This window comes from Alternaria viburni (genome assembly GCF_023758015.1).
Source record: "Alternaria viburni strain BMP 2772 chromosome Unknown scaffold_5, whole genome shotgun sequence".
NCBI lineage: Eukaryota > Fungi > Ascomycota > Dothideomycetes > Pleosporales > Pleosporaceae > Alternaria > Alternaria viburni.
Window position 1 is genome coordinate 422,691 of NW_026055774.1, and position 21,676 is coordinate 444,366.

General features: G+C 52.7%; 9 protein-coding genes across 9 annotated transcripts; 5 read left to right on the plus strand and 4 right to left on the minus strand.

The window, feature by feature from the left end:
• Positions 1-1,078: 1,078 nt before the first annotated feature.
• J4E79_003003 (uncharacterized protein) lies at positions 1,079-2,546 on the plus strand (the record flags this gene model as incomplete). The annotated part of the gene is made up of 7 exons (XM_049351899.1): positions 1,079-1,151; positions 1,331-1,377; positions 1,426-1,501; positions 1,557-1,659; positions 1,714-1,917; positions 1,968-2,035; positions 2,089-2,546. 7 exons carry the CDS (start codon positions 1,079-1,081, stop codon positions 2,544-2,546), a joined length of 1,029 nt encoding a protein of 342 aa, XP_049213370.1.
• A 515-nt stretch (positions 2,547-3,061) lies between these two features.
• On the plus strand, positions 3,062-6,296 carry J4E79_003004 (uncharacterized protein; the record flags this gene model as incomplete). The annotated part of the gene is made up of 4 exons (XM_049351900.1): positions 3,062-3,291; positions 3,341-4,470; positions 4,519-4,766; positions 4,815-6,296. 4 exons carry the CDS (start codon positions 3,062-3,064, stop codon positions 6,294-6,296), a joined length of 3,090 nt encoding a protein of 1,029 aa, XP_049213371.1.
• A 794-nt stretch (positions 6,297-7,090) lies between these two features.
• Positions 7,091-8,131, minus strand: J4E79_003005 (uncharacterized protein; the record flags this gene model as incomplete). The annotated part of the gene is made up of 2 exons (XM_049351901.1): positions 7,091-7,902; positions 7,963-8,131. The coding sequence occupies 2 exons, from the start codon at positions 8,129-8,131 to the stop codon at positions 7,091-7,093; spliced, it is 981 nt and encodes a 326-aa protein (XP_049213372.1).
• Positions 8,132-8,986: 855 nt separating this feature from the next.
• On the minus strand, positions 8,987-9,916 carry J4E79_003006 (uncharacterized protein; the record flags this gene model as incomplete). Its single annotated transcript, XM_049351902.1, has 2 exons — positions 8,987-9,485; positions 9,537-9,916. 2 exons carry the CDS (start codon positions 9,914-9,916, stop codon positions 8,987-8,989), a joined length of 879 nt encoding a protein of 292 aa, XP_049213373.1.
• Positions 9,917-10,524: 608 nt separating this feature from the next.
• J4E79_003007 (uncharacterized protein) lies at positions 10,525-11,233 on the plus strand (the record flags this gene model as incomplete). The annotated part of the gene is made up of 2 exons (XM_049351903.1): positions 10,525-10,924; positions 10,989-11,233. The coding sequence occupies 2 exons, from the start codon at positions 10,525-10,527 to the stop codon at positions 11,231-11,233; spliced, it is 645 nt and encodes a 214-aa protein (XP_049213374.1).
• A 168-nt stretch (positions 11,234-11,401) lies between these two features.
• On the minus strand, positions 11,402-13,223 carry J4E79_003008 (uncharacterized protein; the record flags this gene model as incomplete). Its single annotated transcript, XM_049351904.1, has 3 exons — positions 11,402-12,625; positions 12,680-12,909; positions 12,965-13,223. 3 exons carry the CDS (start codon positions 13,221-13,223, stop codon positions 11,402-11,404), a joined length of 1,713 nt encoding a protein of 570 aa, XP_049213375.1.
• A 3,097-nt stretch (positions 13,224-16,320) lies between these two features.
• On the minus strand, positions 16,321-16,930 carry J4E79_003009 (uncharacterized protein; the record flags this gene model as incomplete). The annotated part of the gene is made up of 2 exons (XM_049351905.1): positions 16,321-16,348; positions 16,395-16,930. The coding sequence occupies 2 exons, from the start codon at positions 16,928-16,930 to the stop codon at positions 16,321-16,323; spliced, it is 564 nt and encodes a 187-aa protein (XP_049213376.1).
• A 400-nt stretch (positions 16,931-17,330) lies between these two features.
• Positions 17,331-18,730, plus strand: J4E79_003010 (uncharacterized protein; the record flags this gene model as incomplete). Its single annotated transcript, XM_049351906.1, has 4 exons — positions 17,331-17,623; positions 17,672-18,442; positions 18,490-18,589; positions 18,653-18,730. The coding sequence occupies 4 exons, from the start codon at positions 17,331-17,333 to the stop codon at positions 18,728-18,730; spliced, it is 1,242 nt and encodes a 413-aa protein (XP_049213377.1).
• A 1,043-nt stretch (positions 18,731-19,773) lies between these two features.
• J4E79_003011 (uncharacterized protein) lies at positions 19,774-21,065 on the plus strand (the record flags this gene model as incomplete). Its single annotated transcript, XM_049351907.1, has 3 exons — positions 19,774-19,894; positions 19,950-20,131; positions 20,181-21,065. The coding sequence occupies 3 exons, from the start codon at positions 19,774-19,776 to the stop codon at positions 21,063-21,065; spliced, it is 1,188 nt and encodes a 395-aa protein (XP_049213378.1).
• Positions 21,066-21,676: the final 611 nt, after the last annotated feature.

Here is a 21,676-nt window from a genome sequence, read left to right on the forward strand (position 1 = left end):
ATTATCCATGTCATTACGGGAGCTTGCTATAGGGCATTTTATACGAAGTTTCAGCAAATGTCCAGCCTTATCTATTGCGCCCCTGTGCTAGCTAATGCGGGCTGGTTAGACTAAGCGAAACCACCTGCCCTTTTGCGAACCCTCACCACCACGCTCAAGCACGTTGGGACTTGCCAGATTATTGCATTATTGTAATTGGTCGACAGGTAAAGAGGTGCTGGAGGAGTGCTCTCCTCGCCGACCTTCACCGTGCTGCAAAGGGTCACGATTGTCCTGCTGATACCGATGTTGATGCTCCTTCGGACGTCATGTGTGAATGTGGTAAGTGCGCTTTGGTCTGCCAACGGTTTTGCGGCCACGTGCGCTACCATGGGAACTATGGGAAGATCAGTACGATCACTGCGGCACGTTCCACGAGTGGAGTGTACTTCCACGGCTACTGACGATCGTGACAAAAAGCAATGCGCTCATCATGTTCGGCTTCAAACATCACTGGGACACAAGGCGCAATTGACTTTGCTTACCCAAAGATGGATGTTTCCGTTAGAGGCTTCAACACAGGCCATCCCAAGCAACCGTATGGCGAACTAACAAGTCGAAAGCCACATGGAAAACATGGAAGACCCGGCCTCGGGTGCCTTCAGCCGCACAAACGTGAGTAAGTGTCTGGACCAGTCGCGACCTTCGGGCGATGGTGTCGTTTCAAGCAGGTGGCAGGCGAAGCGCCACTCACACTATGCGCGGGACGTGCGTAGCTCACTTCAAGTAAGTTTCACCTCCTGCTCCTACAGGTCGCGGGGTAGTTGGTGTGTATGCCGGCTCCTATTACGAGCATGCCGGTTATAATGGCCGCGGGCGCTCCCGAGTGATTCAGGAATGCTTTTCTGGTACCCGCGGAGGACTTATGTTGTTTTTGCGGCTGTCTTTGCTGGCGTTTACTCATCATGACTTCGAGATTTCCTACGGCGGAGGAGTTCGCATCGTTTCCGCCGCCTAACTATGTCGACCCAGCGAACCACCTCACATTGGCTTTGGCGATACTGGTTCCACTGACTGTCCTTGTTATTGGGTTCATATCATGCCGATTCTACTGTCGGACAGTGCTCGTCAATACATTGGGATGGGACGACTGGACGATGCTGATGGCAGCCGTAAGTAACAGAAGAATACATCTATTGACCTGAGAGTAGAGCACTGACCTGTGTAGGTGATGTCTGTCGGAAGCAACGTTATGCTCATAATATCGATGCTGCCAGATTACCAAATGGGCTATCATCTATGTGAGTAGACCCTGACTTGGGTTACATGCGCCGTAGCTGATATCAAGTAGGGGATGTTCGACCTGAGCGACTGTTCGGGACGATGAAAGCTGCTCAGGTACGTTACGCGTCACGAGCTGGTGTTCTCATGCTCACAACAGTATAGATGGGCATGTCGACGCAATTGCTCTTCACTGCCATCATCACGTTCATGAAGGTCGCAATTCTTCTCACCTACATACGTGAGTGTGCAGCATGTGCGAAGCCGTGGCAGCGCAATTACTGATAGCTTTCTAGGCATATTTCCGTCGAAGCTCGACAAGTGGTTCTGCCGCTTGATGATCTTCTATACGGTAACTCTGAACACGGCCTGCTTCTTCATCACCCTGTTCCAATGCTCGTAAGCAAACGCGATCATCTCAACTATTGCACATTATGCTAACAACCACTGCAGGCCCGCCAGCACGTACTGGGAGATCTTCAAGTACATCAACACAGCCAAGTGCCTCAACATCAAGGCGATCTACTACTTCCACTCGGCGCAAAACACATTCAGCGACTTCGTCATCTTCCTATGGCCCGCGAGAAATCTTTTGAACGTCCAAGTATCGCTCCGTCAGCGCGTAACTCTGACGAGCATGTTTTCGCTTGGTGTCATGTAGGTCAACCTTTCACAATCTACTTTGGATCAGGCTGACATGGGATCAGTGTATGCATCGCCGGCGTCGTACGACTTTACTATACACACCTATACCTCGTCTCCTACGACGTCTTTTGTGGGTCACCATCGAATCACAGCTGTACGCAATCATCAACTAACAATGTACAGGGTACGGAGCTACCACCTTCGTCATCATGTCGGTAGAGAGCGGTGTAGGTGTTATCTGCGGCTGCCTTCCAGGCTGCAAGCCTCTCATGAACAAACTGTTCCCACGCGTCTTCGGCAACACGTCGCAAGCATCGTCCCGCCGCCGCCCATCAAACAACTTCCTCGGAGGCAAATTCGCACCAACGTCATCTTCATCGGCAGGAAAATCTGAGCAGGGGTCATATCGCATGCAAGCTTTCCAGTCGCGTCCCGATGTACGGCGCGGTGCGACCATGGAGAAGCGACCACAGCCAGACGTTGAGAAACAGCTTCCTCCGCCCCCACAACCGTCGCACCAAGGGCTGCGGCCGCCCAGCCGAGCGGCTTTCACCGGAAGGAGACAAGGAGATGCGTATAGAGAGCTACAGGGCAATGGGAGCGACTCTAGCATAGAGATATTCCTTTTGCAGCGTAATTGAAACACGTGCACCCTGCCTGGGGAACGGAAAGAATTGAGATAGACAAAAGAATGTCCGTGCTTTTCAGCTTCGCATCGCCCCAATGACCCCGAAAGTTCATCATGCCACCGATATCATCGATCGTTCTGTTGCCAGATTCATCTTTGTAGCACTGCGGACGCTAGAAACCCGTTTGACACCACTTCTGACGCCCCCTGAGTGCACAAATAAGGTCGCGTCGCGTGTCAAAAGTGTCCGCGGGGAAGGCGGAGCTTGCGGTTACCCCACTTGGCGCGTTTGCTGCCTCGCCTCACCGCGTCTCGTCGTCTCGTCATTTCTCTTCGCTCAGCCTGGCCGCATCTGCCTTGCGAACAACAAACAGGGCATTGCAGGCAAACTCATCTCAACTCTCATAAATCATTTGCGTCAGGTACAGCTTTTGGTGAAGCACATTTTTCTCTCGCTTATTGCGTCGACTGCCGTCGAGCGCTGCTATCTCATCATTTGGTCCGAACGTCTCAATTAGCCATTCAACAATGTCGGCACCACGAGGTGGCGGCGACAGGGGTAGAGGAGGCTACCGTGGTGATCGTGGAGGTGGTCGTGGAGGTGGAAGAGGCGATTTTGGAGGTCGCGGAAGAGGAGATGGCGGATTTCGTGGAGACCGAGGAGGTGGCGGCTATCGAGGCGACAGAGGTGGAGGCGGAGGACGTGGTGGTGGAAGGGGTGGTCCACCTAGTGGCCCAGTAGAAAACCAGGTCTTCTCGTATGTTGGGTTTCGATGCAGTCGAAGACAATGCTGAACATTCGTATAGCAACGCGGCATCGCAAAACCCCCAGGTCGCCAAGACGGAAGATGCGATGCATCCCGTCGGCAAGAAGACGCTCGACCTGAGCACCTTGAAGCTTTCGGAAGGCAACCCTACCAGACCTGGATACGGCACCCGAGGTATCAAGGTGGAGCTCACCGCGAACTATGTCGAGTTGCTGCCACCATCGAACATGGTATTGTACCGGTACGATGTCGATGTCCAACCGGAGGCCGCTGGTAGGAAGCGTCACCGAGTAATGGAGCTCTTGCTTCAATCACCTGAGATGTTGGACCACAAAGGCAATGTCGCGACTGATTTTCGTCAAACCCTTGTCTCCAAGAACAAGTTCAAGCATGACGAAGACATCATCGATATTCAGTACCGCACCGAAGGCGAAGATGAACCGGCTGCCAACGGCACAGTATACAAGATCAAGGTCAAGTATATTCGAACGTACAGCATCGGTGAGCTCGTCGACTGGATGAACTCTACCAACCTCAGTCAGTCTTTTGGCGATAAGCAAGAACTGACCCAGGCGCTCAACATCTTCCTGAACCACTACGTCAAATCCGCCAACAACCTGGCTACGATCGGCTCATCGAAGAGCTTTTCGCTAAACCAGAATGCAACACGGGGTGATCTTGGCTCGGGTCTCGAAGTTATCCGCGGCTTCTTCTCGAGCGTGCGTGTTGCAACATGCCGCATCCTGGTCAATATCAACGTCAGTCACGGAGCGTTCTACAACCAGGGTCCTCTGCCAGGTCTCATGCACAGCTATGGTACACGAAACACTATCGCCTTGGAGAAGTTTCTTAAGCTGGTCCGCGTCCAAACAACGCATTTGGCTGAGAAGCGGAACAAAGCCAAGCAGGTCATTCCTCGCATCAAGACTATATTCGGCCTTGCTAGGAAGGATGACGGCCATAAGCTGGAGAACAGGCCACGCATCAAGAACCACGGCGCAGGCGCCAAGGATGTTGAGTTCTGGCTCGACGCCGATGCTGGCTCCTCTGGTGCGCCCAAGGCCGAGGCGGGCGCTGCGAAAGGCAAGGGCAAAGGAAAGCCTCAGCCGAAGGGCCCAGCGCCTGCTGGGTCAGGAAAGTACATCAGTGTATTTGACTTCTTCAAGACGAGTATGTTCCTCTCTTCCTCAATGGCGTCACGATACTAACGACATGTAGCATACAACCGTATCCTCCAGCATCCCGAGCTTCCAGTCGTCAACTGCGGGAATCGAGAGAACCCCATGTACCTCCCGGCAGAGGTCTGCATTGTCGTTCCGGGTCAGCCATCCAAGGCCAAGCTCGATGGTGGCCAAACACAGACCATGATTCGATACGCTGTGCGCAAGCCGTGGGAAAATGCGAGATCCATTCTCAACGAGGGTGTATCGACCGTCGGCTTAGACGAGAGCACGAATCTTCTGATGGTAAGTCTCCTGCTCTGACTTTGTGAACCGTATGCTAATTCAACACAGCGATCTTTCGGTCTGACGATTACCCCCGGTCTTCTCAAAGTCCCTGGACGCGTTCTCAATGGCCCGAAAGTTATATACAAGGGCAACAAGACAGCAGATCCGCGTTTCGGCGCTTGGAACATGATCAACATCAAGTTCAACATTGGCGCCAGCCTTGCCAAGTGGTCGGCGGTTATGATAACGCTGCCCTACAAATCAGGCTCATTCGACGGCCAGGGTTTCGCTGCGGTAATGTCGGAGTTTCATCAAGGCCTGATTAAAATTGGTGTCAACGCCAGCCCTCCCCTTCCTCCGCAGCGCCTGCAGCTGGCCAGTCCTGAGGACCCTAGTCTCGGCCCATATCTACAAAAGGCCGCCAGCAGTCTAGACCTCTTGTTCATCGTCTTGCCAGAGGCCAACATACCTTTGTACAAGCGCATTAAGACGCTCGCCGACAAAGACTATGGTCTTCACACCATCTGTTCGGTGGGCTCCAAGCTCGCAAAGGAGCGTGGTCGCGATCAGTACATTGCCAATGTCGCGCTGAAGTTCAACCTCAAGCTTGGCGGCACCAATCAGGTCGTTGAGAACAAGAACCTGGGTATCATCGATCAAAACAAGACGATGGTAGTCGGCATCGACGTCACCCACCCTTCGCCTGGTTCAGCTTCCAATGCGCCATCCGTCTCTGCAATGGTTGCTTCTATCGACAAAACCCTCGGCCAATGGCCCGCCACTCTGCGTATTCAGCGCGGAAGACAAGAGAACGTCGATGATCTCGCTGAGATGCTTATGTCGCGTCTCAACCTATGGAAGACCAAGGGCAAGCACACCGTATTCCCGGAGAACATCTTGATCTACCGCGACGGTGTCTCAGAAGGGCAGTACGACATGGTCCTCTCACAAGAGCTCCCTCAACTCCGAAAGGCGTGTGAGGCACTGTACCCAGCGCCAGACACCAAGAAGGGTCTCCCCCGCTTCACGGTCGTCATCTGCGGTAAGCGACACAAGACTCGCTTCTACCCCACGAACCTGCAAGACTGCGATCGCTCCGGCAACACGAAGCCCGGTACCGTTGTCGACCGTGGCGTTACGGAGGCCCGCAATTGGGACTTCTTCCTACAGGCCCACGCCGCACTCCAGGGCACAGCGCGCCCTTGCCATTACTACATCGTCCACGACGAGATCTTCCGCCAGATCTACGCCAAGCAGATCCCGCCGCCATTTACGAATATCGCGGATATTGTGGAAGATCTCACGCACAACATGTGTTACCTATTCGGTCGTGCGACGAAGGCAGTTAGTCTTTGTCCGCCGGCTTACTACGCTGATCTGGCATGTGAGCGCGCGCGTTGCTACTTGGCGAACCTGTTCGACACACCGACACAGAGTGCGGCAACTTCTGTCGCTGGGGCTTCGGCGGTCGGGGGTGCGTCGCTGGACCCCAGTGCTTCGGATGTGATGATTCATCCCAAGATTAAGGATTCGATGTTCTACATCTAGGCCATCATCACTTCCTAGCTTTGTTGCATACGATTCTATCTACGGCCCATGGTGTGTATCGATGTCAGATTGTGTGCAACCGCTGCTGGTAGGAAGGAAGAGATGACGAACGAAGAAGAGAAAGATTGGAGACGGGAAAGGGCGCCAACCAAGCGGCGACTGGCACGTCATTGCTACTACTTCCATCGATATGGCGACATATCGATGATCCAAGATCATATTGTTCATTGTTACCCCATCAGATACAAAGCTGCATAACAGCCAAATACACTCATTTGAAGCATCATTTCATGATCTCGGCGCATACCCCGTACTTCTGACCAGCGCATCAACTCATAGCCCCTACTTCGTGATTCACCTGATTCCCTGGCGTCATGCCATCTATACCACTTCCACAAAGAGATAAAGGACTGCGGGGCAGCGTGTTACATGGGGCAACAGCACTGTGCATCTCATCAATCTCGTCTTTGGACGAAAAGATGGATATGTCGGGTAACATGGCTTTCAAATGCTCTGCAATCTGCACGCCCGCGATGGAAAAGACGTGTGCGAGCTGCCAATGTTGATGCCACCGAGTGCGATGGGGGAGAATCGACGGTGGCGGCGTGCTACGAGACGCAATACCAGACAGGAGCTGTCTTCGGCTTCGATAGTAGTGCGCAAGGGTCCATGGCAGTCGTCAGTAGCAATGGATGGAAGAATACCGTCCACTTGACAAGGCGCATTCAGAAATTACATGATCCTCGCCATGCATGCAGGGTCGAGGTCTGCCAGCGTTCTTTGCTGACACACTTCTATCTCCGCTGGTGCAACTCTTCCGGCAAACTGCTCCGTATAGCATTATGCCACTGCTGTGGCGTAAACAGCTTCTCACCCCTCGTTGCGCGCCAATAATTCGTCGTTTCGTACACCTCCGGACATCCACTCAGCAGCCAGCCCCACTTCTCCAGGAATATCGGATCGATCTCCCAACTGCGATGGTCTTCTGGCGGCCCCCAAACTATCAGTATGGGATTACGGTCCAGATGGTTGTACTCGCAGATATCATGGCATAGCGCATCTTCGTAGTCGATAGGCTCCGTACGTTGGAAAGCTTGCAGCATGTTGTCTCGCACTTTTGGCCACGGGAATAGATCCAGCCACGGATGATGTTCTATAGTGCTTTGTAGCTCAGTAGGCTGGAGACATGCGGGCCATTCTGCCCCTGCGTCGGAACCTAGGAGCGGGCCTTGTTTATTGAGTGGCGAGATGCCATACCAATCGTAGTACTGTGCAGTGACTCCCAGGATATCGGCGTTTCTTGCGAGACCGCTTGCGACGTTGTATTTGAGTAGCAGCGGCAAGTGGGACAGGGCGGGTGTGCCTTGCATGTAACTGGCGTAGGCATGTTCGGAAAAGCGGCGCATGAGCTCCTGCACCTTGGGGTGGGCGGCCATGCATGACCTTTGCGCTATTGCGGCATCGGGTTCGCTAAGGTCGTTCAAAGATAGGTCGGATGTGCTGCAACTGCCTTCACGACCCGACGCGTCGCTCTCGTTGGCCTCGTCTGGTATGACAACGCGGCGGGGCTGTTTGGCTGGGGCACTTTTCTTTTGTGTACGGTTTCCTAGTAACATGTCAGAACTGACTTCATTTCTTTTGGCGATCTATCTGCAGGAAAACTTACTCCGTGCTCTCTGGTTCAAGCGGTTCTGTAGTTTTCGCCTCTCCACCGGGTTAGTCACACCCATCCAATCCTCCGTCTCATCGCGGAGCTCGGGTCGCTGAGACGACCAGGCTAACTCAATAGGAGCATCTGCATAGTCAAACCCAGATGGCATCGGAGTTGCTGACATGTCGGCAGGGGGAAATTGTGTATGGGAATGTCATCCTCCGAGCGGGTGCGAGCATATATGCAGATCGATGACAGCTCGCGAATCGGACCTATGTATTCGAGCCCCGCTTCGAGAAGCAGCATAGCCCCAACACTGTTGAAGGTGTTAAGGAAGTAGTGAGGCTCACTCTGGCGCGATTCTGTTTTGAGAGTGTCAGCAGCGTGCATAAAGTCCGCGTTAGCTCCCTTTAGCGCCTGGGCTGATGCACAAGTGCCATCAAGACAGCGGCCGGGTCCACTTCCCCGTCGCACTCGCACTCGCGGTCGGAGTTCGATAGATCGGAGGTCTAAAAAGGGTGTCATGTCTTAGTCGTAAAGATTAGTGAGGACAGACCAGGCATACCAAGTCGTTGATGAAATTCTGGGTGCATGTGGACTTCGCGATGACTTCACATGTCGTTCATTGGGACATGTGAGACCTCAGCTTGCAAAACGCTCTGGCTACTACGACTGAGAATCGTGACCTTCTCGTCACTCCCGCTCACCAAGCGGGATGACAAAAGTGTTGCGCACGCTTCGTGGCGGAGTTAATATCATACGTCGTAACGTGCATCGGATCCGCAGCTCTTATAGCGTTGAATTGTTTCAGCTAAGACTAGCCGCTTTTCTCATTCATTGTATTTATTGCTTCGTCATCGAGGGATGAGCGACGATCCTCGATCGCCTGCGCGTGGCTTTTTGATTGCTTCATAAAGCTGCAGTGAGTATCGCATCTTTTGCGAACCGTTATCTTCGGACTTGTCCCAGGGTCTTCCTATTGGGTCTGCGGTGGCTGTTCCGCTCAGAGCCGCACAGATCTCGCTCAACGAATCGTGTCTCATTTACCAGCAGCAGGGACGCGGTCCAGTGGGATAGTCTCCATGTCTCGGATAAGAACAGCGGGCCTGTCGTATTCGAAAACGATCTCCAGCGCAGGCCTGCACTTTGTGAGGAACTCAAGGAACTCGCGACGGAACGCTTCATGGTAGACACCGCGGAATTCGAGGTACCGTAGCTTGGGCACAAAGGTCTTGTCGGTCAACCAGTCCAGAGTGCTGTTAAGACGAATGCGCTTGGACTTTTGGCCTTGGACGACTGTCAGGGTAACGGATTCGATGTTTGCGCAGTTCTTGAGGATAGTTGGGAACGCAGTACGCGTGAGCTTCGATGTGCCGTGAAGAGCGATGATCTCTAGTTGAGGCAAAGCTTTGGTCAACTTCTCTACACCCGCGCTGGTGAGTTCAATTGCCTCCTTCCTCTCAGCATCTCCAGCGACGAAGACGCGGACGGCGCTTCGGAAAGTAGCATCTGCATTGGCGATGACGTCGACAATGGTGCTGAATATTATCAGCAGGAGTTAATAGAAATCTAGACAGATTTAGACATACTCGTCCACGTTAATGCCAGAAGCGAAGACGATCTTTTGAACGGGCTTCGCAGTGCTATCAAACTTGGTTGATGCATCTACGTGCATAGTCTGCTCATCTGGGATGGCAGCAGGCTGGTACTCGATAGCCTTACCCTTCCTCGCCTTTGCACGCTTCTCGAAAGCATCCCACGAAGCGTCGCTCGGGGGCTGAGCCATCAGACGCGCATCCCACTTCTCTTTTGGCTCGTCCCAGGGTCCATAAGCTTGGGTAGCGGGAATCTCATCGTCCGGGCTGGTGTCCGACCCCGCTTGGCGCTCTTCAATGACCTTGAGCCTTTGGAGCTCTCTCTCCTTCTCCTTCTGCTTCTTCTTCTTGGCGGATCCTGAAAGTGGCGCCATGATGTCGTTTCTAGGTATTTGACGTTGGGAGATCTGAAGAAGCCAGGTGTCGAGCCATCAAAAGAAGAGTTCATCGGAAGGCGGGGGTTCCCCACTATCATCTCACACCTTGCCGCTTCAAGCCTAGTGGCTTTGCGACCCTTTCGTAACTTCACTCTCGTGTCTCTTTGAGTCTCGTTTGGGACACAAAGGCTATCGCCCTGGCATCAATATCTTGACTCATGCCTGCGATAAGAATTTGACTCCTCAGATATGTCCGACTCTGTCGCAATATCGAAAGACCAGGAGCGCGCACACTCGGAACAAAGTTCCCGGACTTGAGATCGAATGATAGCGAACCCGGAGTAGAGTCGCCCGGGGTTCATGTAGAAGACCGCTCCATCTGGAAGAACAGACGCACAATGCGAGCAACACGACATCTGAGCTTCCTCATACTACCTAGCGCTTAGCACTTTGGTTGCCTGGAGGGTCAGCCTAGGTGACTCATCCGATTCCAGGCCGGTGTTAGCATTCCGTCGACGCGTCGAAGATATGCTTATGATAAGGCTTGGAATCGCATAAGTTTAAACACACCACCAAGCATCAAGCAACCATTACTTGCCCTCAAAATGTCACCATACGACTTCCACATCTCAACTCCCCGTCTCTACCTATCCTACCTCGATCCCTCCTCTGACGAACAGTGCGACTTCACCCTTGCCCTCTATCATGGCGCTCCATCTGTCCGACGGTACCCTGGCGTGATCAAAGACGTACCAGATCGCGAAGCAGTACGAAAGATCGCCGCTTCTGGAGATGAGAAGCTTCGTGCGACTGGGTATGGGCGGTACATCATCAGCTTGAAACCAGAGTCGCCTGGAGGTGACGAGGAGACCGAAGTCTCATTCTCACAGAGGAAACTAGAACGCATTGGGATTGTTAGCATGCAACTAGGACGTGTTGCAGGCGAGCAAGCACCCACCATGCCGGATGTCGGCTTCAACATGATGGAGCGGTATCATGGGAAGGGTAGGTCCTGGTTGTACGACATGCATGTGAGACATATACTGACTTCTTATCTCTACTTCTGCAGGATATGCGACGGAAGCTGCACAAGGGCTGATCAAGTACTTTCGCGAGGAGAAAGGTGCGAAGGAGATTGCAGGTTTGACTGACGACACGAACGAAGAGGCGAAGAGACTCTTCCGCAGAATGGGATTTACAAACCATGGAGTCAGGAAGGTACGTGGTATTCGGTGGGGTGGTGAAGTAATCGACGTGGATCTCTGGACCTTGGGACTAGAGGATGGGAAGAAACTAGAAGACTTCGGGTTTTGATCCCACGCGACTGCTGTTCACCTTGTTCAGGCTTTCAAGTATGTTATCAAGTGTGGGTGGTGTCTTTGGCTGGGCGTTCATCCTGCGTTTGAAAGTAATGGGCTACGATATCTAAGTAATGCTACCTGGTTCCCTCCATATCTCTAGGTGTAGTTCCGCGCCAGTACTCTAGTTACTGCAGTCTTGAGCTTGGCTGGAAGACCGAGGAGATACTTTAGCCTCAGGCATAGCTTTGGCCTCGCTATCGTGCGACAAGCTCCCAGCCTCGTTGTCAACTTCGATTCCATCCAGATACTCAAACCCAGTAACGATGCGCGGAATGAGGGTTTCATGGGCAGGAAAGAACAGATTGCAGAAGTAGTACAAGAAAATGGACAGGAAGAACCCATACAGCCAGTTGAACGTGAAGAGATTCTGGAGACCCGCCGAGAGCTTCAACTCCGGATTGACTTTGTTGGCCAGGCCTGGCAACAGAGGGATGATGGTGACGAACGTTGCGACAACAGCGCGCCAGTTTGTACCGTATCGACCGTATCGATAGATGCCTCTTGGGTCGTACAAAGCAGGGACATTATACTTCCTATGCTTCACCAGCCAGTAGTCCGTGAAGAGAATGCCTGCCATGGGCGCCATGAAGATGGCATATGCGCTCATGAAGTTGAGGAACGCTTTTCCGGACGCTACGATGATCCAAGGACATAGCGCCCAGCCGCCGATGAATGCGACGAGAATGGAACCGCGACGTACGTTGACGTACTTTGGCGCTAGCGTCGTGACGTCATTGGCAAAAGAGACGGCATTCGCACTAATGTTGACACTAAGCTGCCCAAGCAACCAGATGGAAGCACAGAAGAAGGCTGCTGCCCTGCCACCAGGCGTATCCCAGGTATCGATGATTTGTAGTGGCGTCCAATAGGCTGTGCCCCAGATCTCTTGGGCTGCGGATGCAGAGACGATTCCCATGAGAGCGACCATAGTCTTGAAGAAAGGGATTACCGGCATCTGCCAGTATTGCGCTGTCGGATCTTTGCTAAAGCGGGAGAAGTCGGGAATGTTGACAGCGAGTGTGCTGTATCCACCAGTAATGCTAGTCATGCTCGATAACCATAGCCAGGCCCTTTCAGCACCATGCACCGAGGCCGGACGTGTAAAGAAAGTGCCATTGCCGCCTGCTTTGACAGCAACCCAAACTGTCATTCCAATGGCTACGGGTGGTAGCAGTACTGTCTTCACCCAGAACATGTACTGTAGTCTGTGCGTCGGGATGAGAAGGAACGGGAATTGAATGAGCCAATACAGGAAGTATGAGATCATCCCGGCCGTCGTGAGACCGACCGATGCAGGTAGATGGTTGGGAATATCGCGAAAGCTTGGCCAGATAGCGTTCAAAATCTAGGAAGCAATGTCAGGAGACGCATCCATCAGGCCATTCTTGGTGTAACGTACCGCGGTGACACATGTACCTCCGTTGGCTGTTTGAACCCCGAACCAAAACATAGCCAAAACACCTCTGCTCACTATGGCAAAGTAGCTAAACCAGTAACCAAAGCTGGCGCGAGACGCGATGGGGAACGGAATATGTAGGTTCGAGCCGATAGCGCCGTTGAGTACGGTGGGCAGAGCGTTGCATATACCCGCCACGAGCGTTATGAGCACGGCATCGGTTGCCGTCAGACCTACTCCAATTAACATCATATCCTCAAGATGACTTCGAGACTGTCGAAAACTTACCAAGTGTGAAGATGGCAGACCCTGAACTCCAAGTCGATATGGTAACAAGGTCACTGAACCAGTACGTTACGAACGCGCTCTTGCCCCAAGTCCGCTTTTCCGGTGGTACTGGCTCCATATCGGCATTGGTCCATACATCGGGCGGTGCGATGCTGCTGTTTTGCTTAGGAAGTTGCCAGCTCGATGGCTGCGTTGTGCGAAGCTTCATCTTCTCTTTTGCCGCGTGGCTGCGACTGCGTATGCTGCCTGTAAAGTGCATTTTGAGGGGCCTCTGTTTTGTTATGCGCCCATGTGATTCAAGCAGTCTTCTTCTAAGCTCATCAAAAGTCGTTTAGCGATGAATATCTCCAGCCGTTCGAGTAAAGCGATGACGGATAGATAGGTGATCGACGATGTACTTCGAAGTTGCGTCTGAGTCCGATCTTCCACAAAAATAGCAAGCTATCCTCATCTTATGAAGTCAGGATATATGTGCTGCGTCTCGCGGCAGGTGTCAAAGATAAACAGCTGCGCTTACGTCGCACCGCGCTGAGCAAAAGATGGGGTAGTCTGGGCTGATCTTATCATTCATCGTGACGTGATTGGGCCATACCTCGTCGCTATCATAGATAAGTATGTGTTCCTTGCCCATATCGCTATCGTGTTGCTGCATCTGATGGGAGGTGTTCATGCTGCAATGAGACGCGTTGGGATGATATGCAAGCGTGCGCCACCTGAATGGGGAGGATGAGAGCCGAAGGTCGGCCGGCGCTAGTGCCGACGCTTATCAGTTCGCTCCAGGGCTATCTCCAAGCGACCATCCCGCAACCTCCGTGTTTATCACTGGAAACTTCAATCTTCTCGACTATGGCACCGGATTGTCCGCTTGGTCTCGACTTGGCATGGCATCTCATCCGCGAAGCAGGCTGACGTGCGCAGCTTGTGCGAAGCGGAAAGTCAAGTGCAGTAAGACGGTACCCTGCGACAACTGCATCAGACGAGGCCAAAAAGATACGTGCGGTATCGACGATTTGCATGGCGATGTAAGCTCTCCAACGCGTCCTTCCTACCAAAGATCATGTGAGCTCGACTATTTGCGACAGCGGGTCGCACAGCTCGAAAGCGAAACATGCCAGCGAAGCCCGACGAACATTGCGACTCCGCCCGGAACTCTGCAACCTGAAACACTAAACGATCGGCTTCCAGATGAGTCCGCAGATGAGCCCGACGACGCTGCTGTTTCTCGAGATACCGCGACGGTACTGGAGTTCCTCGCTTGGGGAAGAAGGAAAGAGCCTCACTGTCACACAGTCGCGTCCCTCGAACCCGTGGATGATGTTCCGATTGAAGCGGGTTCAGGCATTTTCGATGACTTGTCCCAGCTTTCGGTGCTTCAACTACTTCTTCCAAGCCTCCACCAAGTTCGACAGTTGGTAGAATACCACCATGAAAGCCTGTTGTGGTACCATGGCAGCTACTTCGTTCCTACTTTCCAGGCGCAACTCCAAGATTTCTACGATAGAGATAATGGGCTTATCGAACAATCAACTACGGATCTTCAATGGGTAGCTTTATTATTCGCTATCTTGGCCGCTAGTCTTGCATGTGCACCCGATCTGCGAGCGCAATCATGGGGATTTGACATGGCCGAGCGACAGAAGCTCTCGCGACGATGGTATCAAGCTATTTTCACTTGCCTTAACCGGGCGGATTATACGAGTAACTTGAGCATCCATTCTTGCCAAGCTATAGCCACGGCAACCGTTTCAGCTCATCTCCTAGGGTTCAGTACAAAGCAAAGCATCCATCTCGCAACGGCTGTACGCATTGCTCAATCTTTGGGCATCCATCGCTTAGGGCCAGACGCCAGTGGAGGTGTCGTAGCAAATGAGACTGGTCGTAGAGTTTGGTGTCAACTTTGCAGTCAGGACTGGTTCAGCATACCGTTCTCGGAAAGCTACCTGGTCGTTCCAAGATACTCAACATCAACCCCACCGCTGAACAGCCACGACAAAGATTTGACCGCCGTTGACGCGGACGTTCCTACTACTACAAGCTATTCTCTATTCTTGCGCGACATCGCGATAATTATGCCCCAGCTTCAGGACGGCCTCGTATCATGCAATACACCTTACACACGTTACGAAACGGTCTTGCATTGGGATGCGCGACTTCGAGAACTGGCCACTCGTGGAAGGCCAGTTTTCATGACGAATGCACCGTTGGATCCGAGCTGGCCCACGTGGGTACCATGGGCGCGGCGCGCTCTAGCCATTACGTCGAGTCACAAGATCATCATGATTCATCGTTCTTTTCTACTGGACAGTTTCGTCAATCCTGCTTTCGCATTCACTCGCCGAACATGTCTCGCAGCCTCCAAAACGATCGTCAAGGAGTATAAGGCCTTGGTCGGGGAAGATGGCCCCACCTTGTGGATTCACCAAGCATTTGCCGTCGCAGCATCGATCACCCTCTTGCTAGATGTACTACATCGCGAGATCAACGAGAATGAGAGTTCTGAGCATCGTGCACTTGTTGAAGACGTCTTAGAGATCCTGCAGCGGCGCCCAGAGAGTATGATTGCGGTCAGAGGCGTCAGACTTCTCAAAGTGTTGCTTAGTCAGGCGTCGCACGAGAATATGTCCCAAAGAAGAAGAAAGCGTAATCGTGACGGTACACCCGCTTCCAAATTTGACTTCTCAGTCCTTGTTAGGAACTTCTATCAGACCAAGAATGGCGACAGCCATCCTTCGCCACGTCCTACAGCAGCATCAGGATCTACTACCGATCAACCTCCTACATATAATTCGGAAGAGAGCAATTTCCTCGCCACAAGCCCTGAACGTCCGCAATCTGCATTTGCTTTCTTAGCATCCGGTCTAGCAAGTACCAATAGTTTCGATGATCTTCTGTACCTAGCAAATTACGACTTCTCATTGGCGTAATTTCTCTTAGCTGTCCCTTCTATCTGCTGGTATCCGGCGCAACGTCGCTAAACACAGTATAAAAATCACATTACACATCACTCGCGTGGCCAGATTGCGCAATTACATAATTCAACATGTTTCATTCGATGACGGCTTCCATCAGTTGCTGCAGAGCTTTCTCAACGCCAGAAAGATCCTCCAATATCGGCTGATGACCACTTTTCACAACATGCACCCAGCTTCTTCCTCCAACTAATGTTCTGAGATCTTGCGACCGCTGCACTGGGCTGATCATATCCTTATCTCCTGCCACCAAGACTACAGGACATGTGATGTCCTGGTATTGCGGATCTTTGTGGCTACTATCCACGATAGCTTCACATGTTTGCGCATAGGCCTCGGGGTCTGCAGAGCTCACATCCAGCCTCACGGCTTCTCGAGATGCTGGGTCTACCTTCCGGTTTTGGCTGCGGATTCACTGTTAGCACGGTCTCGACATTCTTCTGGGCTCATCATGTGCGTACCTATCGTCGTAGAAGTTAGACTTGGCCGCAAGATCCGCTGCATGCTTGATGCCTTCCTTCCTCACCGCGGCCGCAAGATCGAGCATGCGCTGTCGAACAGCGGTGATGTGACCGGCCGCTCGACCAGGACCAAGGAGCAAGAGACCTGCAACGGAATGGGATTGTTTCGCAGCATAGTGCAAAGCGACAATGGCGCCTAGAGAATGCCCAACGATAATAACCTTGGACGAGGCTGAGCTGTTCGGTCTTCCCTGTAAAGATGCAATGAGATCGCCCAAGTCGGCAACAAGCCTTTCAACGGAGATTGGACTCGCAGAACCTGCTAGTGGCGTCTTCCCGAAGCCAGGAAAGTCGACAAGAACGATGTTGTAGGCTTGGGGTAGGAAAGGTACGAGCGGCGAGAATGTTTCGGTAGAGCCTCCGAGCCCATGGAGACATACCAGAAGCGGACCAGAAAGACCACCCCCTTGTAGGTAATGTGTATCTGTGCCCGAAGTTGTCTTGAGGTATGAGGACGTGAGAGTGCGAGCAATCATCGTGAGAGCATGGGAGTTGAGTCTTTGATCGTGAGCGAGGATGACTTTGCACCTAGTAGTAACACGGCGTTGATATGAACGTATGCGTAGTATCTGCACGCGGTGTAGCCAGCTTCGTAAGGTCGCGGCTATATCCAAAAGTGGTGGTGGTGGATACTCGGCCGAGGTCCCGAACCTGGCTGATAGGAGCCCAAGGTGGTATCGATGCACCCAGGCCAAGACGCGCAGTTCGGGATGTCCCCATACAAACGTTTTCGGGGCTGGTAGATCAGGCGTATGTACTCGAGCTAGACCTGATAGATCATATAGTCGACGAAAATCTCCAGGCGATTCCCATACCTCTCTACATGCAAATTATCAAGGCCCCGTCATCCTCAAGTTCACTCAGTCACTCAACAACATGGTCGTTACAGCAGTCATAACCGAGGAGACCAATTGTCTGCGTCTCAAAGCAGAGAAGCCCATTCTCGATCTCCCACATGCGGATACGACCACAGGACGCGTTGTGCCCATCAAGCACGCGGAAGGTAGCCAGGTAGACTTTGGCGCCGAGATCTACGGCATCGATTTGAACAACTTCACGGATGCAGACTTTGAGTTCGTTTCCGATGCTTTGCACAAGTGGAAACTATTGGTGTTCAAGGAGCAGCCGCAGATGCTGAAGCCGCAGCAGCAGTATCTGCTTACTGCAAAGTAAGTCATTAAACGTCTTTGTGCTTGCTCGATCTAAATTCGCATCAGCTTCGACCGCGAAGAAACAACCGGTGGTTTTGCTCACGGTCACGACCCTTTTCTCACCCACCACAACGGCGTCGACTTCTACGGCATTCCCAAGCGTCCAGCAATCCCGGTGCAGCCTCAAGTCCATATTCTTGGACGCGGCCCTGTCCCAGAAGGGCACTTTGGCTTCCCACCGGGCTTCGAGGTCCAAGGTATTGACCACGAAGAGTTCCATCTTCCACCGCACATACCCGCGGAAGAGCGCGAGGCCGGCGCTTCGCGGTTCTACCAATGGCATTTCGACGGCTCGCTGTACGACATTCCTCCTCCACGTGTGGGCTGTCTCTTGGCCGTTCGAACTCCCAAGGGCCCAGATGTAATTGTGCGATGGGAGGATGAAGCCGGAACGCAGATGAAGATGGCACCCGGGGCTACGGCGATGGTCGCTGGTAGTCGTGCGCTGGCATTGCTCGATGAAGAGACACGCAACATCGTCGTAAACAGCAAGATCGAGTATGCTCCACACGCTTTCGTATGGATGTCCAAAGCACACAGTACCCGGCTCGGCCATTCCCTCGAAACCGAAGGACTAGAGAAGTCGCTGGACGAGCTGCCGAAATGGGAGAAGAGCAAAGTCTGTGTGTACCCGATGGTATGGACGAACCCGAAGACTGGTGAGAAGTCGCTGCAGGTGCATGGTCAAGGCGCGTTGAAGCTGCATCTCAAGAGCAGCCCGGATGGAGCTGAGACGGTCGTCGAGGACTTGGGAGAGGTCAGGGCGTTCCTCGATAAGTAAGTATCGTGATTTCATACTTTGTTAGTATACTGACTGCGAGCAGACTCATGCGACCGGCGTTGCAACCCGAGAACATTTACGCGCATCCGCATCAAGAGCAGGATGTCATCTTGTGGTACAACCGCGCGCTATGGCACAGCATCGTAAGTTTCTTCCTTCATGAAGATCCAGTGATGCAATAATGGCTAACACTGTCTTGCCTACAGACTGAGTTCCCGAAGTCGTATGGGCCGCGTGTGATGCATCAGTGCAACATTGCGGCGAGCGATCATCCTTCGGAGTGAGGGGACCATGGCACGTGTATGTAGATCCGAGACGAAGCTAGTGAGAGCTGTATGATGAGGTAGCTGCAATAAAGTATCAAACAAGATGCGTGAAAGTTGTGGATGTCAATTGTACGCGTGTGCTTGAGACAGGTATCGATGACGCGTGGCGACCTCGGGAGTCATGTCACGATCACGTGAGCATCCCTGCGCCCATCGAACGAGGCTTCCTCCACCAGCGCTCTTCGATGTATTGTTACAGCCACTTCTCTACCACACAGCATACGCCATTATGATTCTGCACACATCTCTCGCCTTTCCCACCGAGACCATCGCAAAACTGCTGTAGCCTGTTCTGATACCAAAGATCACAGCAAAGAGCTCGACGCGTCGCACATGTGCTCGAAGGCTCTATCTCACATAACGCGAACACCACATGCAATGACCGCGAAAACAGCTGACTGCATCTCGCATCTCACGTTTCGGTGACTGCGCTGATCGGCCGTGCACTGAGAGTGCGCTGCCCGGTCAGCGATTGCTATCTCACCACATCGTAGTCGCATGCGAACATGCGCCCACTGCTGTCGACTAACCCGCCTATCCAGCTACCGCGCTCGCACAGATCACGGATTACGAAGTCGGCCGAGCGCAGCAGCTTCCTTGAGTTGAGTCTCGGCCGGAACTTGGCTGCTGATAAGATAACGTCCATGGATCTTAGCGAGGGCGCCTCCCAGGGAAACATTCTCCGCACGTTTGGCAGATGCATCGCTGCAGTATCAAGCGCAGCTGAGATAGGGTCTTTGATAACGACCGAGTGCTTAGATGAGAATGCGGGGATAGCCGTTGAGTAAGGGTGGGTGGTTGAACATGGTCTCGACTTTGAGCATATATGTGGCGTGAGGATTATAGATCAAGGCTGGCTAATGGTGTAGACACTTATGACATCGGGCTTTGCGTTCTCACCACTTGAACTTTCGCTTCTTCTGTTCAAAACTCACCGCAAGAGACCACCGCCTAGAAGGAAGATCGCCGGTCATCACTTTCCTCGACATCGGCCAAGAATCATGGCACCAGGTATTCTGGCCCCTGAGCCCACCTTCACAGTGAAGGAGATGGAGAAGAGTGTCAAAGAGAAGCATGACTTTGGGGCGGTGATCGATGACCTAGATTTGAACAGCATCAGTGGTAAGTACACTGCGTCATGACGATGGTAATGCGACCAGCTAACGTTGTGTTGTAGACTCCGACGTCAAAGCGCTCTCAGATGCGATCTGGACCCACAAACTTGTTGTTGTCAAGGGTCAGAAGAACCTCGCGCCCATCAAGCAATGGGAGCTTGTCACACGCTTCGATCCTAAAGCACCACATGTGCACTCTCATGGCGATGTCAAGACCTTCCACAAACAAGGTGGACTACTATCGGTAAGAGTCACTTCCAATCAGGTGGTCCACCCCGCTAAACCAATTCCAGAGGGGACGCGATGTTGTTGGCATACCCGGCGCAGAGAACGTCCGTCTAATCGGCAAAGGCTACCAAGGCGCAGACCACTACGGTCTTAAAGACGCAACGATCAAGAAAGAACTCGCACACGCATGGCACGACAAACCGCTTCCAAAAGAAGAGTACGCGCAAGGCCACACACGCTTCCAACGCTGGCATATCGACGCACCGCTATACGCCCGCGACCCAGCCTGGTTCACCACCCTCCGCTGCATCAAGCGACCCACATCCCCAGAACTTACCGTCCACTGGGACGACGGCAGTGGCTTGACTATGAAGACGGAACCCGGTCTGACCGCCTTCTTCAGCAATGTTCAAACATACGACATGATGACAGAGCAAGAGAAGAAGATTGCCGACCACTCATGGGTCGAATATGCACCCCACCCTTACCAATGGATGGGTGACTGCAAAGGCCAGTCTCACGGTCTAGGCCTCGTGAGTCAAGGCAAAGAGAAGTCAACGGAAGACCTCGGACCCTACGACGAAAAAGATATCAAGCGCTACCCGATGGTATGGGTGAACCCCGTAACAGGCGAGCACGCTTTCATGGTCCACGGCATTTGCGTCCGGCGCGCATTCGTTCGGTCAAGCGAAGACGAAGAACCGACTATCATCGATGATGTTGCCGAGATAAGGGCGTGGCTTAAGCCCATCCAAGAACGTGTTTTGAAGCCGGAATACATCATGCTGCCGAAGGTAGAGGAGGGAGATATCATCATGTGGGCCAACTACCAGATGTTTCATACTGCCGTGGATTACCCTGATCAATGGGGTGCAAGGACGATGCATCAAGCGAATATTGGGGCGAGTAGTGGGCCGGTTGGACCGGTGGCTATTCCCGGTGTTGCGTAAGAGACAGTTGTATTTTGACTTGCACAAATGAGGGTGCGCTATAAAAATACAATTCTTTCCCCGTCTTCAATCCATATGTCTACCCTTGCCTTGAGCTAGCATAAGTGAGTATCACGCCGCCAGCGGCAAGATACATCCCCTACGTCGTTTCCTGACCTTTCCATACAACCGCCCTGGTGTTACGCTACACCCACGTAGTCTCCAAGTGTTTTATCAGCGACCCATGTTCATCGTTGCCCGAGGAGTGTGTTCACTGTCTCCAATGTATTCAATTGTGGGGCTTAGGGTCGGCCGGGCTGTGAGACGAATAGGTTTACATGAGCGATGTTGATTTGAGGTGGTAGATGATCGCATCCACTCCGACGAGCTGGGAAAATGTGAACGAAGTGCGTGGAGCGTATGAGGGTACTTTGAGACTCACTGTGTTCACTCGATCGCGAGTCGCGGTGACGTCTAAGTCTGATGAGATCACAGATGGCGAGGACAGATTGGGGGAATGTCGTCACGAGGGTGACAGTGGCAACGATGGCTTCGATCGAGAATGGAGCCATGGTGTGTTGCTTTTCCGATGAGCTGTAGTGACTCAGGTGTTCTAGACGAAGGTGTTTGTG